This window comes from Pantherophis guttatus, chromosome 4 (genome assembly GCF_059756535.1).
Source record: "Pantherophis guttatus breed Tessera chromosome 4, ASM5975653v1, whole genome shotgun sequence".
In the NCBI taxonomy this organism is placed as follows: Eukaryota; Metazoa; Chordata; class Lepidosauria; order Squamata; family Colubridae; genus Pantherophis; species Pantherophis guttatus.
The window spans coordinates 130,005,018-130,020,938 of NC_142066.1; the positions used below are offsets into that span (position 1 = coordinate 130,005,018).

The following is a 15,921-nucleotide window of genomic DNA, read 5'->3' on the forward strand; positions in this document are numbered from 1 at the left end:
AATCACGCAGCACAGCTGATCCCCGCCCTCGCTGTTCTACTTACCTTCCCAAGCCTCCTTTTGGTGTGCATTGCACATGCACAGCCAGCGAACCGGTAGCAAACAGGCTCAGATTTCATCACTGTCTGAATCCATACTCAACACATGTAGACTCAAAACAATATAAGATTAGTTCATAAAGGTTAGTATACTAAGGTTAGTGTGAAATATTTCCTCTAAATTTTTGGAAAATATTCAAATTTCTACCTAGTATGAATAATTTTCTCCTGTAAATATAAATGATATAAGTCCATATTAGTAAGCACAAATTAAATGACAACAACAAGATTTTACATCACATGTCTCAAAGCCAGAGCAAATCTTTTTTTCTCTTGGGAAGTCTGCTTTTCTCTCTTAGCTAGTCCAATTACCTCCTTTCATTTTTGTATGGGCTTAGAAATAAACTGTGCATGAGCAGAATGACTTTATGTGTATTTAGCACAAACACACTCTGGAAATATCTTATGGAAATTATCATTTAGATGGTTTTAAAAAAGAAGAGGATATAAAGAATACAAACTTAAGCAGCTTCTGAATGAAACCCTTACCAGTTTAAAACCTTAAGCTTTCTTTTAAGAAACCTTTCCTAAGGAAAGCAAATACAGATTTAGAAAGAATACTACTTCATCTTCCCTGAAAATATTTGTGCAGCTAACCTGAAGAAAAGATTGTGATGGTGAACATATATGTTTTCATGCCATTTTTGGTGACACCCTAAGGCCTCTGGGCCCTCTGGAAATCATGTATGTATGTATGTATGTATGTATGTATGTATGTATGTATGTATTTATTTATTTATTTATTTATTTATTTATTTATTTATTTATTTATTTATTTATTTATTTATTTATTTATTAATTATTCGAATTTCTATACCGCCCTTCTCCTTTCGGACTCAGGGCGGTGAACAGCCAAAATAAAAACATTTATACATAAATACGATTAAAAATAGATTTAAAATAATTAAATTTGGCCCATAGTTTAAAATTTATCAATTTAAAATCCATATCAAAATTTAAAACCAACCATAAAATCATAAAATCAAGAGAGACCGGCTAACTGAAAGAGATGAGTTTTTAGGGCCCGACGAAAGGTCCGGAGGTCGGAGATCACTCGTATCTCTGGGGGTAGATTGTTCCAAAGGGTAGGTGCCACCACAGAGAAGGCTCTCATCCTGGGGGTCGCCAGCCGGCATTGTCTAGCCGACGGCACCCTGAGGAGACCCTCTCTGTGGGAGCGAACTGGCTGGTGGGAGGCTATTGGTGGCAGAAGGCGGTCCTGTAAGTACCCTGGCCCTAAGCCATGGAGCGCTTTAAAGGTGATCACCAACACCTTGAAGCGCACCCGGAAGTCCACCGGAAGCCAATGCAGCTCGCGCAGGAGAGGAGTCACATGGGAGCGCCCAGTCGCTCCCATAATCCCCCGCGCGGCCGCATTCTGCACCAGTTGGAGCCTCCGGGTGTACCCCAAGGGGAGCCCCATGTAGAGAGTGTTACAATAGTCCAGACGAGAAGTGACGAGTGCTTGAGTGACTGTGCGTAGGGAGTCCCGATCCAGAAAGGGGCGCAACTGGCGTATCAGGCGAATGTATGAGTGAACTCTGAAGCCTCCAAAAAGCATGTGAAAATGGGGCATGTTTTCCCACCCTTTTTGGAGACTGCAAGACCACACAAGGACATTCTCCAAAGTTTCCAGGACAGAGCTGCTTAGATAGGCATTTTGAAAAATATTTACCATTTTACATTGTAAATATAAAGTATTTATTTATTAATAAATTTAAATGATTTATTTTATTACCATTTGTTATGAATTGTTTTTCGTGTGTGTGTGGGGGGGGGGGGGGAGAGATGGCAGGTATTTTCTTAATTTTTGACGTGCCAGGGTTCATGTCAAAAGGTTTACGAGGTTTAAGAGGTTCATCATTATTGTTCAAGGATCTCAAGTGAGGAGGTTGTGGAGGAACAGTCCTGGAGTCTGGGGAAGGCTCTGATGAGTGCTCTGCATTGGAGGCAGAGAAGGGGCCAGGGCCATCCGACATTTATCAGCTGCCTTCAGAGTTGGATATCAGTGGGGCAGAAGAACAGCTGGAGCCTGTTCCTGATGTGCACATGCACAGAGCTGCCAGGAGAAGGGAACAGCTAAGGAACAAGGGCCGACTCGGGAGTAAAGAAACAGGTGGATGGTGAATGGTCCCTCCCATAGGGAATAAAGAGGAGTGAAGGGGAGTCAATTCGCAGGAGTCAATTAGTTCAATTCATTAGGGTGAAGATCTATTCCTGACTTCTTGCCAAGTAATTGCTGCTACAACATCGTCCTGGCCACACTCCAAGCCTGATAAAGGTCTGTAGTTGTGAAATCTCATGAAAGATTGTTTGCTGGGACTTTGCTGGAGAGGCATTCCCTTTAATCTAAATAAAAGAGGTTTTATCATGAAGCAAACGAGGAGTCTGCTTCATGATCTTGGGAGGCCTCTTGTTCTTCATTATTCCAGAGATTAGATGGCTCTTACCTTTAAGGCTTTTGCAAGGCCTTAAACATACAGTTCTGTCACTGAGGATTGAGAATCAGGAGATATAGCTGAAGTTATACAATTGTTATGTTGATTTGATATTAATCAGTTCGTTGTACCCTAGCTGTGGTCTATATGTGTGTTATTTCCTAGATGTTTTACTTATATATATAAATAAATAGGGATCAGTCATTATGGCTAACAACTTGTGGTAAGAGAAGGCTATAATGACAAATTTACAGAATAAGGAGGGAAATATTGTTCTGTCACTAAAATGCAATTAAACTTCAACTGTGATGGACACTGTTACACTAATCATTACCATGTAACAGATGAGCTTCCTATCAAAGAAACTAATTAAGCCTCACTGAGTAATTAAATCAATCCACAAAAGTATAAATTGATGGTGCAATTTTGAGAGAATTCAAGAACAGGACTTTTCTATTGTCATTGCTCTTTCGTATCCATAGATGTTCTGTGACCAATCTGACACATAAAACTGTCTTCTTCCATCTGCAATTTTTTAAAATAATTAAGGAATTGTGCAATTGTTTTAAAGCCATGTTATAAACAACATTGGTAGAAAATTTAAAGCCGTACAACACAATATTTATTGCAAAAGAATTGTTGCACGCTACATTTACTTCAATTTGTGCAAGAAGCTTAATCTACATTGTAGTGTTTTTCCACCCAAGAACATGCACTACAGCACAGCATATTCATTACAAGTTTATTTTGTTCATGACAGCAAAATGCAGAGAAAGAATTAAATTAATTCTACTTGCCTAAATAGAATGAAGGGGAAGGTAACATACATTTTCAGCAATCCTTAAAATTGTTCTGTTAGATACAAAATATATCTTAAATCCCCATATTTTCTCAAGATAAATTTGAGGATACACGAATCTTTCCATTTTAATCCTCTTGCAAAAATTCTAGCAAAATCCTGTGACATACCAGATCAATCAAGCTTTCCTGGATTCTATTCAAGGTGGTACGAAGCCTACTGCTGCTAAGTCCGAGTCCTGTTGATTCAAACTAGAAATGAAAGGGAATTTTAAATAACAAGCCTTGGGTGAAAGATAAATAAATGCAAGACACTTTCCAATTTGTTCATACCTACTGCCAGACATGCTCTTCATAACCAATGCCCTAACCCCAATGAACTGCTGAAACATGAAATTAATTAATTCACCAATCCTATCCATAAATAAAAAAAGATGAATTAATCTCTGTACTATAAAATAACTACATACAATTAATATTGACGTAAGAATTATCAACTGATTTGGAAGATAGCAATAGTATTGTTTATATTACTCCAGTATGGTTATACTTTGAGACATAGAAAAACCCAAGTGAATGCAAATCAGATCAAAGAATTACTACTCAGCAACATCCCGTCACACATTCTGAGCACCAAATTTTATAATGCAGAATTCCAAGTTTCCAAGAAAAGTATCAATTAAGAACAGGCTCATGGAAGAGTTAAGCTGATTTTGATTCATTGATATGAATCGTCCTTAGTTAGCTACTGCCTTGTTTAGCAAACAATCAAATTTACACTGGTGCCAAAAATGTAGCTATATAACTAATCATAAAGACTCAAATTTAGGGTTGTTGCAGTATCCCCTGGTCCCATGATTGCGATTCAGGCATTTGGCAACCAGTTTGCAATTATGATATTGTAGTGTCCCATGGTTATGTAATCACTATTTGTGACCTAGTCAGTTTTTGAGAAGCAAAATCAACTGGGAAGTTGGCAATAAGTCAGAAGACATGGTCATGTGTTGTTGCACTTAATGAGTGTGGGTGAATCACCTAACAACCACAGCAGAGCTGACATCATAAGGAGCAACCATGTGGTATTTCACTTAATGAGTACATTGCTGAATGATGAAGTTTCAAGCCCAATTGTTATTATGTGAGACCACCTATATTAATTTTGCAGCTGCTCAAAAATGGGAAATATTCTCAATTTGTTTGTATTGATGTTTGGCCATATATTTTACACTTATAACTTCTAAGTAAGTAACATATGGAAGATATGAAATATATGACATAGCTATAGCCAGCTTATCAATAGCCAGCAGTATTTTATCTGAATGTATAGAACCCAAAAATTCACTATGGGACGTATAGCCCCTCCTCTAGAACTTTCTCCTAATTTGAACCAAAAGACCTAATGACCACAGCCAACTCTATGCTCCCTGAAGACCACTGAACAAAAAAAAAATATTCATTTCTCTAAAAATTAGAACTGTATCATTGAGGTTATATAGCTAGTACCATGATCTTCATGGTATTATATTGAGATAACTGCAAAAATAACTATTTTAATAGTAACTATTTTAATCTATTTCCAAATGCTAATAATTAAACCAGACTTTTATTCAGATGTAATTATCAACATTATCATAATACAAGGCAGGATCTTTGCAGCAAAGTCACTGAGATATGGGAAGGAAGTACACCTAATCTGAAGTTTGTTTCCATCTTTTGACTGAATTTTTCACTATATTTGGTATCAATGAGCATGTGACACCATTCACCTCTTATTTTTATTCTTCCAGGATTTTTTTTTTCAAAACATAATACAATATCAGTCCAAAATAAAATCATTCCATTGGTTTGAAAGCATTCCCTTTCAGAACTGATACATTACATTGTATTTATCATTGTCAGTACCTTCCATCATCTTTATATAGGCAAATGAAGAGGCATCAGGTTTGAGGCCCATAAGATTTGAAAAATAATTAACCCAAAAAACTATTTCAGAATACCATATAATGTCTCTTCTTCATCAATGTCAAATTACAAAAGCCTTATTCTTTGATTACATAGACTGCATAGAAACATTTTTTTGGAGGGAGGGGAAATACTCATAAAAAACAAAGTAAGAAAAACATTTTCAGTCTTTGTAATATTTCACAGGCAATATACCATGCCAGCTACAACTAATTCCATTATTTTCCATTTATAATGTGCTCAAAATTACTACTTATATATTTATATTTACTTACTGTGTTATTTCGGCCAAAAAATGTATATATTGCGTACATGTAGTAGTCAAAAAGCTGCGACATAAAGTGAATCACATCAAATGCAATGGGCTTCAAAATGTTCATCATTTGCATGTATTTACCTTAGAGAAAAAACAAAAACAATTCAATTTACTGACTCAGGAATATCCATATATAGTGCCTATCTACAAAATTAAACCAGACCTTAAACCTTATTATAGCTTTCCCCAAATGAGAATGACAAATGCATCCAGTAGATCTAAGGCAGACAGTTGGCACTCTGGTTAAGGTACTGAATGACAGCATTATAAATTCAACAATTCAAACTAAATAATTATCAAAAATATTGAAAACTAGACATCAATGAAATATCCATAATTTACATGATTCCGGGGCACCATCATATATTCAAAGGAATATAGACTGGCTGAACTAAGATGTAGTTAAGCTACTAAAATAAGTGAAATAGCAGTATTATTCAATTATGCTTTTCCTCTGAAGTTCTCATTTCCCACTGAAGTGTGCACATCCAACAGTTTCTGAAACTTCCAGAGTAGATTTTTTTTTTGAAGATTCAGACACTGTAAATGACCCCCAGGAATGGCATAAAAATAATGTTTCCCCTTCTTTTTGTCACAGAATAGATTTAATTCTGAATACTGTACCACATAACTAAAATCCAACACATTCTACTATCTGTGCTAGTAATACTGAATGTAAGATTTTGTTCTTGCTACAATAACTGAAATCAGGTTATTGAAAATATTCTTTCAAATATGTTAATTTCTACTTCTGTTTTACTGAGAAAGGGGACTCTGGAAAGAGATAAGGAGATCCATGTATAGCACAGACCACAGGATGTCAAAATCAATTTAATTGAGGGCCACATCAGGGTTGTGTTTGACCTCGGCGGCCAGGGTGGGCGTGACCAGGGTGGGCATGGCCAGCTTGATTTATGATCTAAGGTCAAGGGCCAGAACTAAGTACCCTGTGAGCCAGATTCAGGCCTCGGACCTTGAGTTTGACACTCCTGGCATAGACTATCTATCCATATTTTTCCTAACTTGAGACAGAAGCTTATTCCTTTAATACCATTAAGTTCCTATTTGTGGAGCAAATTATGTGGGCTGTAATGCTAGAGTTTGGCACAGATATGTCCAATGGGATCTGTTAAAAATGCTGCACAGAAGACACTTTTCCTTTCTAAGATTCTCAAATACATATTCTATTCTTTATTCAGTGCCATATCTTCTACCCCAAATTTGAGCTAATTGTTCATGCAAAAAGTGCCATCTTGGTTAAAAGCAATTATACAATATGAACATCATAAATCATGTAAATAATCAGGAAATTATAAATTATTTATGCTGAATGTTCCAATGAAAACCATTATCCTTAAAGAAACATACCATAATCATAAAATACTTTAGGCCTCAGTGTAAGAGATGCACAGTGTATTTTGTAAGTCAAATGAAACCAAGAATAGAACTTTTCAGTATGAATGAATACCGAATCTTTAGTGCTTCTGGGTGCAATGCAAGGAGTTGGTTATTATTTACAAAACTTTTCATGGCACAGAGTCAAGCTATTTGCAGGATTGCTTATCTCCAATTCTTTCTGTCCTTTCCAAAATCTGACAAGAATGGCATATGATGTGTCCTTCTATTAAGCAATGCTATCAAAGGAATCATGCCTTCTAAGCTATTGTGCCTACTATGTAGAATAACTAATCCCCCCACCCCCCAAATAATCCTTCTGTAAAGCATTGAAAATGTGGGTTATACCTTTAGGCATTTGACCAGTCTACAAGGTGAACCAATTTTTATTAATTGTTAGTTTGTATGAAATTGGCCTCCTACATGTTTTTATTTCTGTTGTTTTGGTGCTTTCGTTGTTGTTGTTTCACACCAGAGTAGCACTGTGCAAAAACATTCGCTTTAAAGAGGCAATCATTTGCGGATTAAAAAAAAAAAAATCTTGGGATATCGGTAACAATAGCTTAATTTTGTTTATAAATGTTCCTATTAGTCCAAAAAAAAAAAAAAAAATCAGTAGGAGAATCAACTTTTTTTTCTTAATCTTTGTTTTCAGTGGCTGTAATACAGATTTAATCATATCAATTTTCTTAAAAATAGCAGCACATTGTGTTTAAACTATTAAATTTTGCAAAGAATTAAAAGACACTGACACAGACCTGGGGAATCAATTCAATTTACTAAGTTTAATTTATGATTTAATTTTTTCTATGCCCTGATCTGGGTGAAGGTCCTGAATCAAGAATAGGATAGAATAGTTTTTCTTTTCCAATATATAGGTTAATGTTAAACAGCTGACTCTTGTATATTTTCATTGGTATTCATTTAATATCTTATGCTAAACATATAAGTAGTAGTAAGACAAATTGCACTGCAAAACATGTACAAAATGCCTGCATATATTTTTAAATGACATTTCTTCTTTTAATGGCATTAACAAAATTAAATACTATTTCTGTGTCTTTTCTGAACTTCTATTTCTAGCTGACACTCATTTTGCTTTAGGACTATTACATAATAATTCAAGCACTTAAGAACACCTATAACCAATATAATTTACTCTTGCCATGAAAGCACCAATGTTCCATTTTTCTTTTAATATGGCATGTTTAGCTAGCAAAGAGTTTGAAGGACAATATTTAAGAAACCATGGGAAAAACGAAGTGCTCCTCACCTAAATCTTGTCCCTCTTAGATAGTTTTTCCCACTGGGTGCCAAGAACATTTGTTTATCACTGCATCATTGTGCAGCTCAGTACTATTTATCTTCCAAGAATATTTCTTCATTCCGGCTATAAAATGAAACCAAATTTTCAACTTGCTTCTACAAAACTAGCAACTGGTCAGTAAATTGGTCATCGCCAGGAAGTTCTTTTTTTATTGTACTCTACAAAAATCAAAGGCAATGAAAGCAAATGTGAACAAAGCAAATCGTGTTTCTTGACAACTACAACCAGTCCTCATATAACTATCACTACTGGGACCAGCAACTCAGTCATTAAGCAAAGTGGTCACTAAATGAACTCTGCTTACAATCTTGCTTCAGCTTGTCTTTGTTTTACAGACCTGCAAAGGTCATAAATCTAAGGACTGGTCACAAAATCATTTTTTCAACACCATCATATCCACAAACACTAAATGTCTCTAAACTACGCTCTGCAATGATTTTAAAGAAAACAGCATGATCACAAGTCTATATTTTATTTCATTTTCACAAACTTACCTAGCTTTCAAATTGCTCAGTGATAATTAAGAAAAAAATTATTTTTAATACTAAAATGTATTAATAATACATTTTAATACTAAAAAGTATAATAAAATACAATACTTATATAATGGCGATTGTTCTTATGAAGTTATATATTGCAATTCCATTTTGTATTGGTACAATCTAAGACATCTTTTCCATGGCTAGGTATCTTTTTCTTAACAGACCTTCATCTGTACAAATGTCAAACTGGATGAAAGTGGATGTTTAAAGTGTTTTGTCACCTTATATGTATTTACACAAACTTGCAAAATATATACAGTATATAAGTGAAAATATATAGGTGATCCTCAACTTATGACTGTGCTTAGCAACCGTTCAAAGTTATGACATACCCTGAAAAAGCTACTTATAACTCAGATTCAAAGTTTTTTTTTATTGAAAATTTTTTACAAACATTTTAACCAAGTTTTGAGCCCCACCTCCCTCCCCATTACCCCTCCCTCCTCTCTCCCTTCTTCCCCCCCCCCCCCGACTTCCCAGAGTGAAATACAGGGTATTTCATTTAGCAATCTTAATCTAACATATGCTAACTATCTATAAACTCTTTTCATCCCTTTTCCACTATTTACGTAACTAAGTAATAACATATCTTCTTAAATCCAAATATTCATTCATATACTATTTGAAACTTTTTAGTTTGATGCCTGACCCTCTCCCCAACAGTCATTTGGGCCGACATTTACAACTGTTTGCCATATCCCGTGTTCATGTGATTACGATTTTGTCGGAAACTGGCATCTACTTCTGGTTTCTGGCAATAACACTTCCTAGAAAACAACGGATTTGCTTAATGACTGCAGCATTCACTTAACCAGTGCAAAAAAAAGCCACAAAATTGGGTACAATCATTTGATGACACACTCAACTACTGTCATAACTTACAAGCGTAATTGCAGGTTCAATTATGATCAAAAATGGAGAACTGCCTCTATGTGTATTGCCAATTTTTTTTATTCTTTTTCAGGTTGTTTTGATTGTTTATCAACTTCTTCAAATATTCCTATACTTGCTCTAGCTTAGGTTGTTATGCAACTATAAAGAAAGGAAGGAAGGAACCATCAATGAGAAAACAATTCAAGGTAAGGTTATCCAAAATGGCTTATGGAGAAGCAGGATATACCATGAACCATATCATATTGTATATTTATATATGTGTGTGTTTGTATGGGTGGAGGGGGGGGGAGATCTTGTAAATTCATCATGGTTTAAAAAATGTATGTAAGCCTAGCCAGTGAAAGCTGAAATTCTAAACAAACAAAAAAATCCTCATATTGGAAACCTCTGTTCGCACACTTTTCAAGATTCCTTTGGGATATCCCTGCTTTTTACTCTTCCAAGGCTTTCATCAAGATATACTCTTTAATGTTCATGCTGGACTTGGTTAATACATGAAAGCACAGTTTTGCCATTTTTCATCTTTATTTGCTTCAGATGTTACAATGAGAATGAAAACAAAAGCTTCACAAGTTCAAATATTTCACACAGTTAAAAGCTCTGTGGGCATCCCAATTAGCAATTTCTGAATACAGAAAAGCTATACAGAATGCCACCACAGTAATCTAACCAAACAAAATAATTAATACCACAGGATTAATTGTAGTAAACATTATATTAACCTGTATATTCTACTTTGGGAAACTTTTTAAAAAATTACTTCATTAAAATAGGGACAAGCAACTTTTTCTTAGCGGAATCCTATCTGCACTGTTTGTTAACATGCTAAAAACTTCACTCCGAAATACTGGCAGAGCAAAGGCAGAACAGTGGGTATTGCCAAGCTAAATGTGAAATATGATTATTTTTAAACTTAATTAAATTTATATTGAAAGCAGCGGTGAAATCCAGCCGGATCTATCCGGCTTGCGCCAACTGGTAGCACCAGCAGCATGGGGCTCCGCCCACCCGCCAGGGTGTCATTATGTCCTGTTTTTGATCCTTTGCGCATGTGCAGAAGAGGCACGCACACTCACATTCCCGAACCGGTAGCGAAGTGCATTTCACTGCTGATTGAGAGCCAGTTTGGAGTAATAGTTAAGGGACCAGGCTACAAACCAGGAGCCACTACATTCTAGTCCAATCTTAGACACAAAGCCAGCTTGGTGACTTTAAACCAGTCATTTTCTCTTAGCCCTAAGAAGGAGACAATGGGAAACCATTTCTGAAAAACCTTGCCAAGAAAACTGCAGCGACTTGTCCAGGCAGTTTCTGAGAATCAAACATGATTGAATGGAAGAAGAAAAGTTAAATTCAGTTCACTGATGTCTGTCCTCTCTATGAATTTAATTACTTTCCCCACATTCTGTCATGTTAAAAGTTATAGTTTGACTGCAATTTTGAAAGAAATTGGAAGTCTCACTCAAACTTTCGGGAATTACAAGTTCAACTTACCCATGTATCTCCAATGATTCCAATCCTTCCTAAATGGACAGAACTACAGTAATGGTCATTCCCTTGTAAAGTCTTGCTGAGATCAATTCTCTCCCCTCTAATACCTATGTAAACCTGATAAGGGAAGTTATCAACCATATTGGGATGAGGTATCATTAGCATACCAAGTTAAATACCATTGTTATGGGCTGGGCTGGAAATATTATGGAAAACTTGAGAGCCTAGATGAGAATAAGATGAAACTAATTAAACAGTACTGTTATTAGTTCAAAGACCAGCTAACTCTTTGCTGGCTCCAAATATATCTCCGAATTAGTATAGTATAGTTTATTGAATAGCCCGAAGGCCTTTTCAAACAAAACAGAAAAGAAAAAGGGAAAAAGATAAAACAGTTACAAAAATAGCAATCTAAAAATATATGATAGATGACATTAAAATTTTACAATATCAAATTTCAATAGCTAAGTTGCCAAGACTAGATAACCCAAATAGGATAGCTCCTCTCTAACTGAGCTCATCTTCCTTACAATCGATAAATTTTTTTTTGATATAACTGGCTCGTATTGCCGTCATTCTTTTAAGGTATCGAGTGATTGCTCTTACCAGGGGAGGAGAGTCAGCCCTCAACAGAAATGCTAATTTTTGGCTTATATTCCAGTGGGGAAATTTGTTTATAATTGGGGACAGATATTGTTTTCTTACTTCTTGATAGAGACTACATTCGAATATTATATGTGCCGTGTCCTCCACGACGTTTACCCCACATATGCATATTCTTTTGTCATACGGGATTTTCCGATAACGGCCGAATCTAACGTTGGTATCTAGAAGTTCGAATCTAAACTTAACAAATAACTGTCTCTCCACTGATGGCATTTCTAAATGTAAATACTTTTTCAGAGTGAAAGTTGTTTTAACTGCTGTCAGCAGTTTAAGGGAATGATTAGCCATGTCCATTTGCCCATGTATATCTTTAATCCGTTGTTTAACTTGGTTCAGTGTGTCACACAACGGGAACCCTACGCCATATCGGTTCAATATTTCTGACAGCCAGGTTAGCCAGGAATATCTTTGAGGATTTGAAATCTGCTGTTCCTCTAGACATATTTTAGGGAGTCTGCTGGCATCCATCTGGGTCATTTTTAGCCAGTAGGCTACCGCCCTAGTGATTGTATAGGTGTACAGTGAGAAATGTCCCAATTCAGCTCTGACAGCTGCAGCTGAAGTGGAATTGTTTAGCATCCTCCTTAACAAATTATTTTGAGTTCTCTCTAATATGGGGGCCTCTGTAAGACCCCAAGTTCAGCACCATAGAGCATGATCGGAACAAGTTTAGCCTGAAAGACTTTACGAAGAGGTAAAATGGAGGTTGGTTGGATTCGTTTACTTAATTTGGATACAAGGCTTGCTCCTGCTCTGACCTTTTGAGAAAGGTATTGATGGTGCGGAGTCCAACCTCCTGCACTGGAAAAAACAATTCCAAGATAAGTATATTGGGTAACTTGCTCAATTTTTGTGTCATTCGAATATATCTCAGGTTGGGGGTACTTCCCACAAAAGAACAAGTTGTGCCTTACTTGTGCCCCTAGACCAGGATTGGCAACCCGCAGCTCCGGAGCCGCAAGCGGCTCTTTGAGCCCTCTGCTGCGGCTCCCTGTCCCATCAGTGGTTGGCCCCGCCCCTCACCCCTCTTATTTTTTGCACTCCAGCCCGAAACGGTAGGAAGCGAAGGCTGCCTTACGTGCAAATGTGACGCGAAGATAGGTACAGGACCGCTTCGCACCTGCACTCTCCTTCCCCCCTCCTCCTCTCATGATCCCCTGGCCAGCTGTGGCTGACCCGGGAGCCTGTGCATGCACAGGGAGACCCTCCTTAAGCAAGCTGCTTCCCACCTCACGTGCGCCTTTCCTGAGCTTTGGCGCTTGCTTGAGAAGGGTCTTCCCATGCGTGCACATGCTCCTGGCTCAGCCACAGCTGTCCCGGGTGTCATGAGAAGAGGAGGGGGAAGAGGGTCACCAGAGAGTGCAGGAGCGAAGCAGTCCTGTACCTGCCTTCTCTCCACATTTGCATGTAAGGCAGCTTTCACTTCCTGCCGCTTCGGGCTGGAATTCACACCCTCCACGCTTGGCTGAAGAGCTGCTGGGGGTGGGGGATGACATGGCAAGGCGATGGCTGGAGCATTAGTGCAGGAGAGAAGCCGCATCCTGTTAAGACCCTTCTAAGAAGCAGCCGCCCACCCTGTGCACGCCTTTGCTGCACTTTGGCGCTTGCTTGAGGAGGGACTCCCCGCGCGTGCACACACTCTTGACTCAGCTACAGCCAGCCAGGGGGTTACGAGAGGAGAGGGGAGGAGGAGGACGGTCGCCTGAAGGGAAGGTGGAGAGACACACACATACATACATACAGAGAGAGAGAGACATAGAGACGCACACAGTGATACGTAGAGAGGGGGAGAGAGAGACACACAGAGGGAGAGAGACAGAGAGGAGGGAAAAGAGGGGGAGATAGGGAGAGAGACATAGAGATGGTTTTGTGGCTGGGTAGGCATGGCTAGGGGTCATGTGACTGGATGGAAGTGAGTGACATCGAGTTGGCCACGCCCATCCAGGTTTTGTGGCTCCATGTTTTTTTTCTGTAGGAAACCAGTCCAAGTGGCTCTTTGAGTGTTTATGGTTGCCGGCCCCTGCCCTACACTCCCAGCTACAGCTGAATACACATATGGAATCTTTCCCCTAGCTCTGACTCAAGGTATTAGTTGCAATCCCACCAGGAGTAGGGACTTACTAAGGGTAATTAATGCCATTAGAGGATGATATTTGTAGTGCAGGATTGAATTATGGGGTACTTGGTGCTCTGGGCTAACAGTAAACAGGCCAATCAAAGAACCACCAAGACCAACCCCACAACACTAACAGGACAAGCCACTAGAATATAAAATGAGAGGAAACCCCATTCTCTACCAGGACTCATGACGTTACCTAGTTTGAGAGACCCCACAGTGATTCTTGCACCGAACACTATTAAGGTATATAGCAATATCTTCTCTACGGTGTTAACTTCTGAAAATTACCTGGGAACTGCAACTGCATTTGGCAAGTGACAATTAACAGCCATCCACTATATTGTTTCCTTGAAGGGTATAATTCATATTGTGCATTTAAGCTTGGAAGTTCAAGACGGCTTGTTTCTTAAGTACCTTAGTCAGGAAGAACTGTCCCATCTGGTACATTGATCCCAACTGGGGATATCAATTTTTCCCTATTGCTATGAGGACAAATCACCCAGAGGCACTAATTTTCAACTGCATTTCCACTTCTGCAGTTCCATTTAAGAGAATAATTTCTCCCTCTGCATCCCACTCAAAATTAGGCGAGCACTAATCTAGCATCCATCCAGCCAACAAAAGTATGTATAGTCAATGCTATGGTTTTCCCAGTTGCAATGTATGGCTGTGAAAGGTGGACCATAAAAAAGGCTGAGCGCCAAAGAATTGAGGCCTTTGAACTATGGTTCAAAAAAGAGCTCAGGGAAAACAGCACTACAGACAAAAAATGCATAAAAATAAGTTTCTGTGGAAAACAATTTAATTACGTTCCCTTATGTCCATATGATAAAAATCCATTTAAATTATAAGCTAATGAGTCAGAGGATCACTTGATTAGGGATTGTTATGAAAAATCTCCTTAAATACTGAAGCAAATTTTGTTTCATCAAAATTTCATCAGGGATTATATTGACGCACATCCAGGAGTAGCAAATTCTCCAAGGATCACCTCTTAGATCTTAACAAAGATTAAGTAGCAAGCACAGCAATCAAACTAAAGCTTCCTTGTAACACATACCTGTTTAACACATCATTGATTCTGTTAAAATATTGCAATAAGATATTGCCATATTAACCTCCCCTGACTGGAACTCAATGTAGCATATAATGCAGTTCTAAAAAGTTTATAGATACTTTTCCTACACGTAAGAACATTATTTCCAGACAGAAACTATCTGTTGTGAGCTTACTTCCAATTCATCTCCGATACAAATAAATATTAGTTTGTAAAACAAAAAGAAAAGAAAAGTATGGCTCCTTAGCCTTTTATTGGTAGTTTTGGAAGATCAACTATGTTTGGTATACATGTATATAGAAATAAGGGCCTTCTTTATTTCACAATAATTTATTTTTACCTGTAAAATGAACTATTTGATCCACAAGAATCTTCCTCTTCTGAATTCAGTGACATTAATTTGAGTTTACCTATTCTTTGTTAAATTCTAAAGAATGGTTTTTTGCTTTCTGTTTCATGTATGAGGCAAACAGTGCAGAAAAAAGAAATATCAAAAATCCGTAATTGAACACGGGATAAAACTCTTTTTTCTTCAGTTCAAATCATAACATACAAATTGACCATAGTGATTTGGGGATGGGGGGAGAAGAAACAGCTATTTCGACCATTTACCCAGCAAATTTCTAATAATATATAACATGTTCATTCTAAAGAATCCATGCACTCTCCCACTGACTTCCGGTTTGCTGCTGGCCGCCGCCAGATGTTCCTTCGGGATCGTCAGCTTCCACTGCCTGTTAGAGCCGCCTTCACAACGGAATGGCGGCTCGAAAAAACTCCATTTCCATGAGGAAACGGAGATAGAGCCGGCCGGGGTG

At 37.8% G+C, this 15,921-nt stretch overlaps 1 protein-coding gene across 6 annotated transcripts in view; it reads right to left on the minus strand.

The window, feature by feature from the left end:
* VPS50 (VPS50 subunit of EARP/GARPII complex) overlaps positions 1-15,921 on the minus strand; it is a 96,487-nt gene that overhangs the window by 19,707 nt on the left and 60,859 nt on the right. For all 6 annotated transcript variants that reach the window (XR_015734054.1, XR_015734053.1, XM_034402289.3 and 3 more), the window contains 2 exons: positions 5,572-5,693; positions 3,506-3,586 (listed from right to left, as the gene is read on the minus strand). Coding sequence is in view for 4 of the 6 variants with exons in the window: in XM_034402289.3 (XP_034258180.1) it covers positions 3,506-3,586; positions 5,572-5,693 (203 nt within the window). In the remaining 2 variants the exon portion in view is untranslated. The remainder of the gene's footprint in view (positions 1-3,505; positions 3,587-5,571; positions 5,694-15,921) is intronic.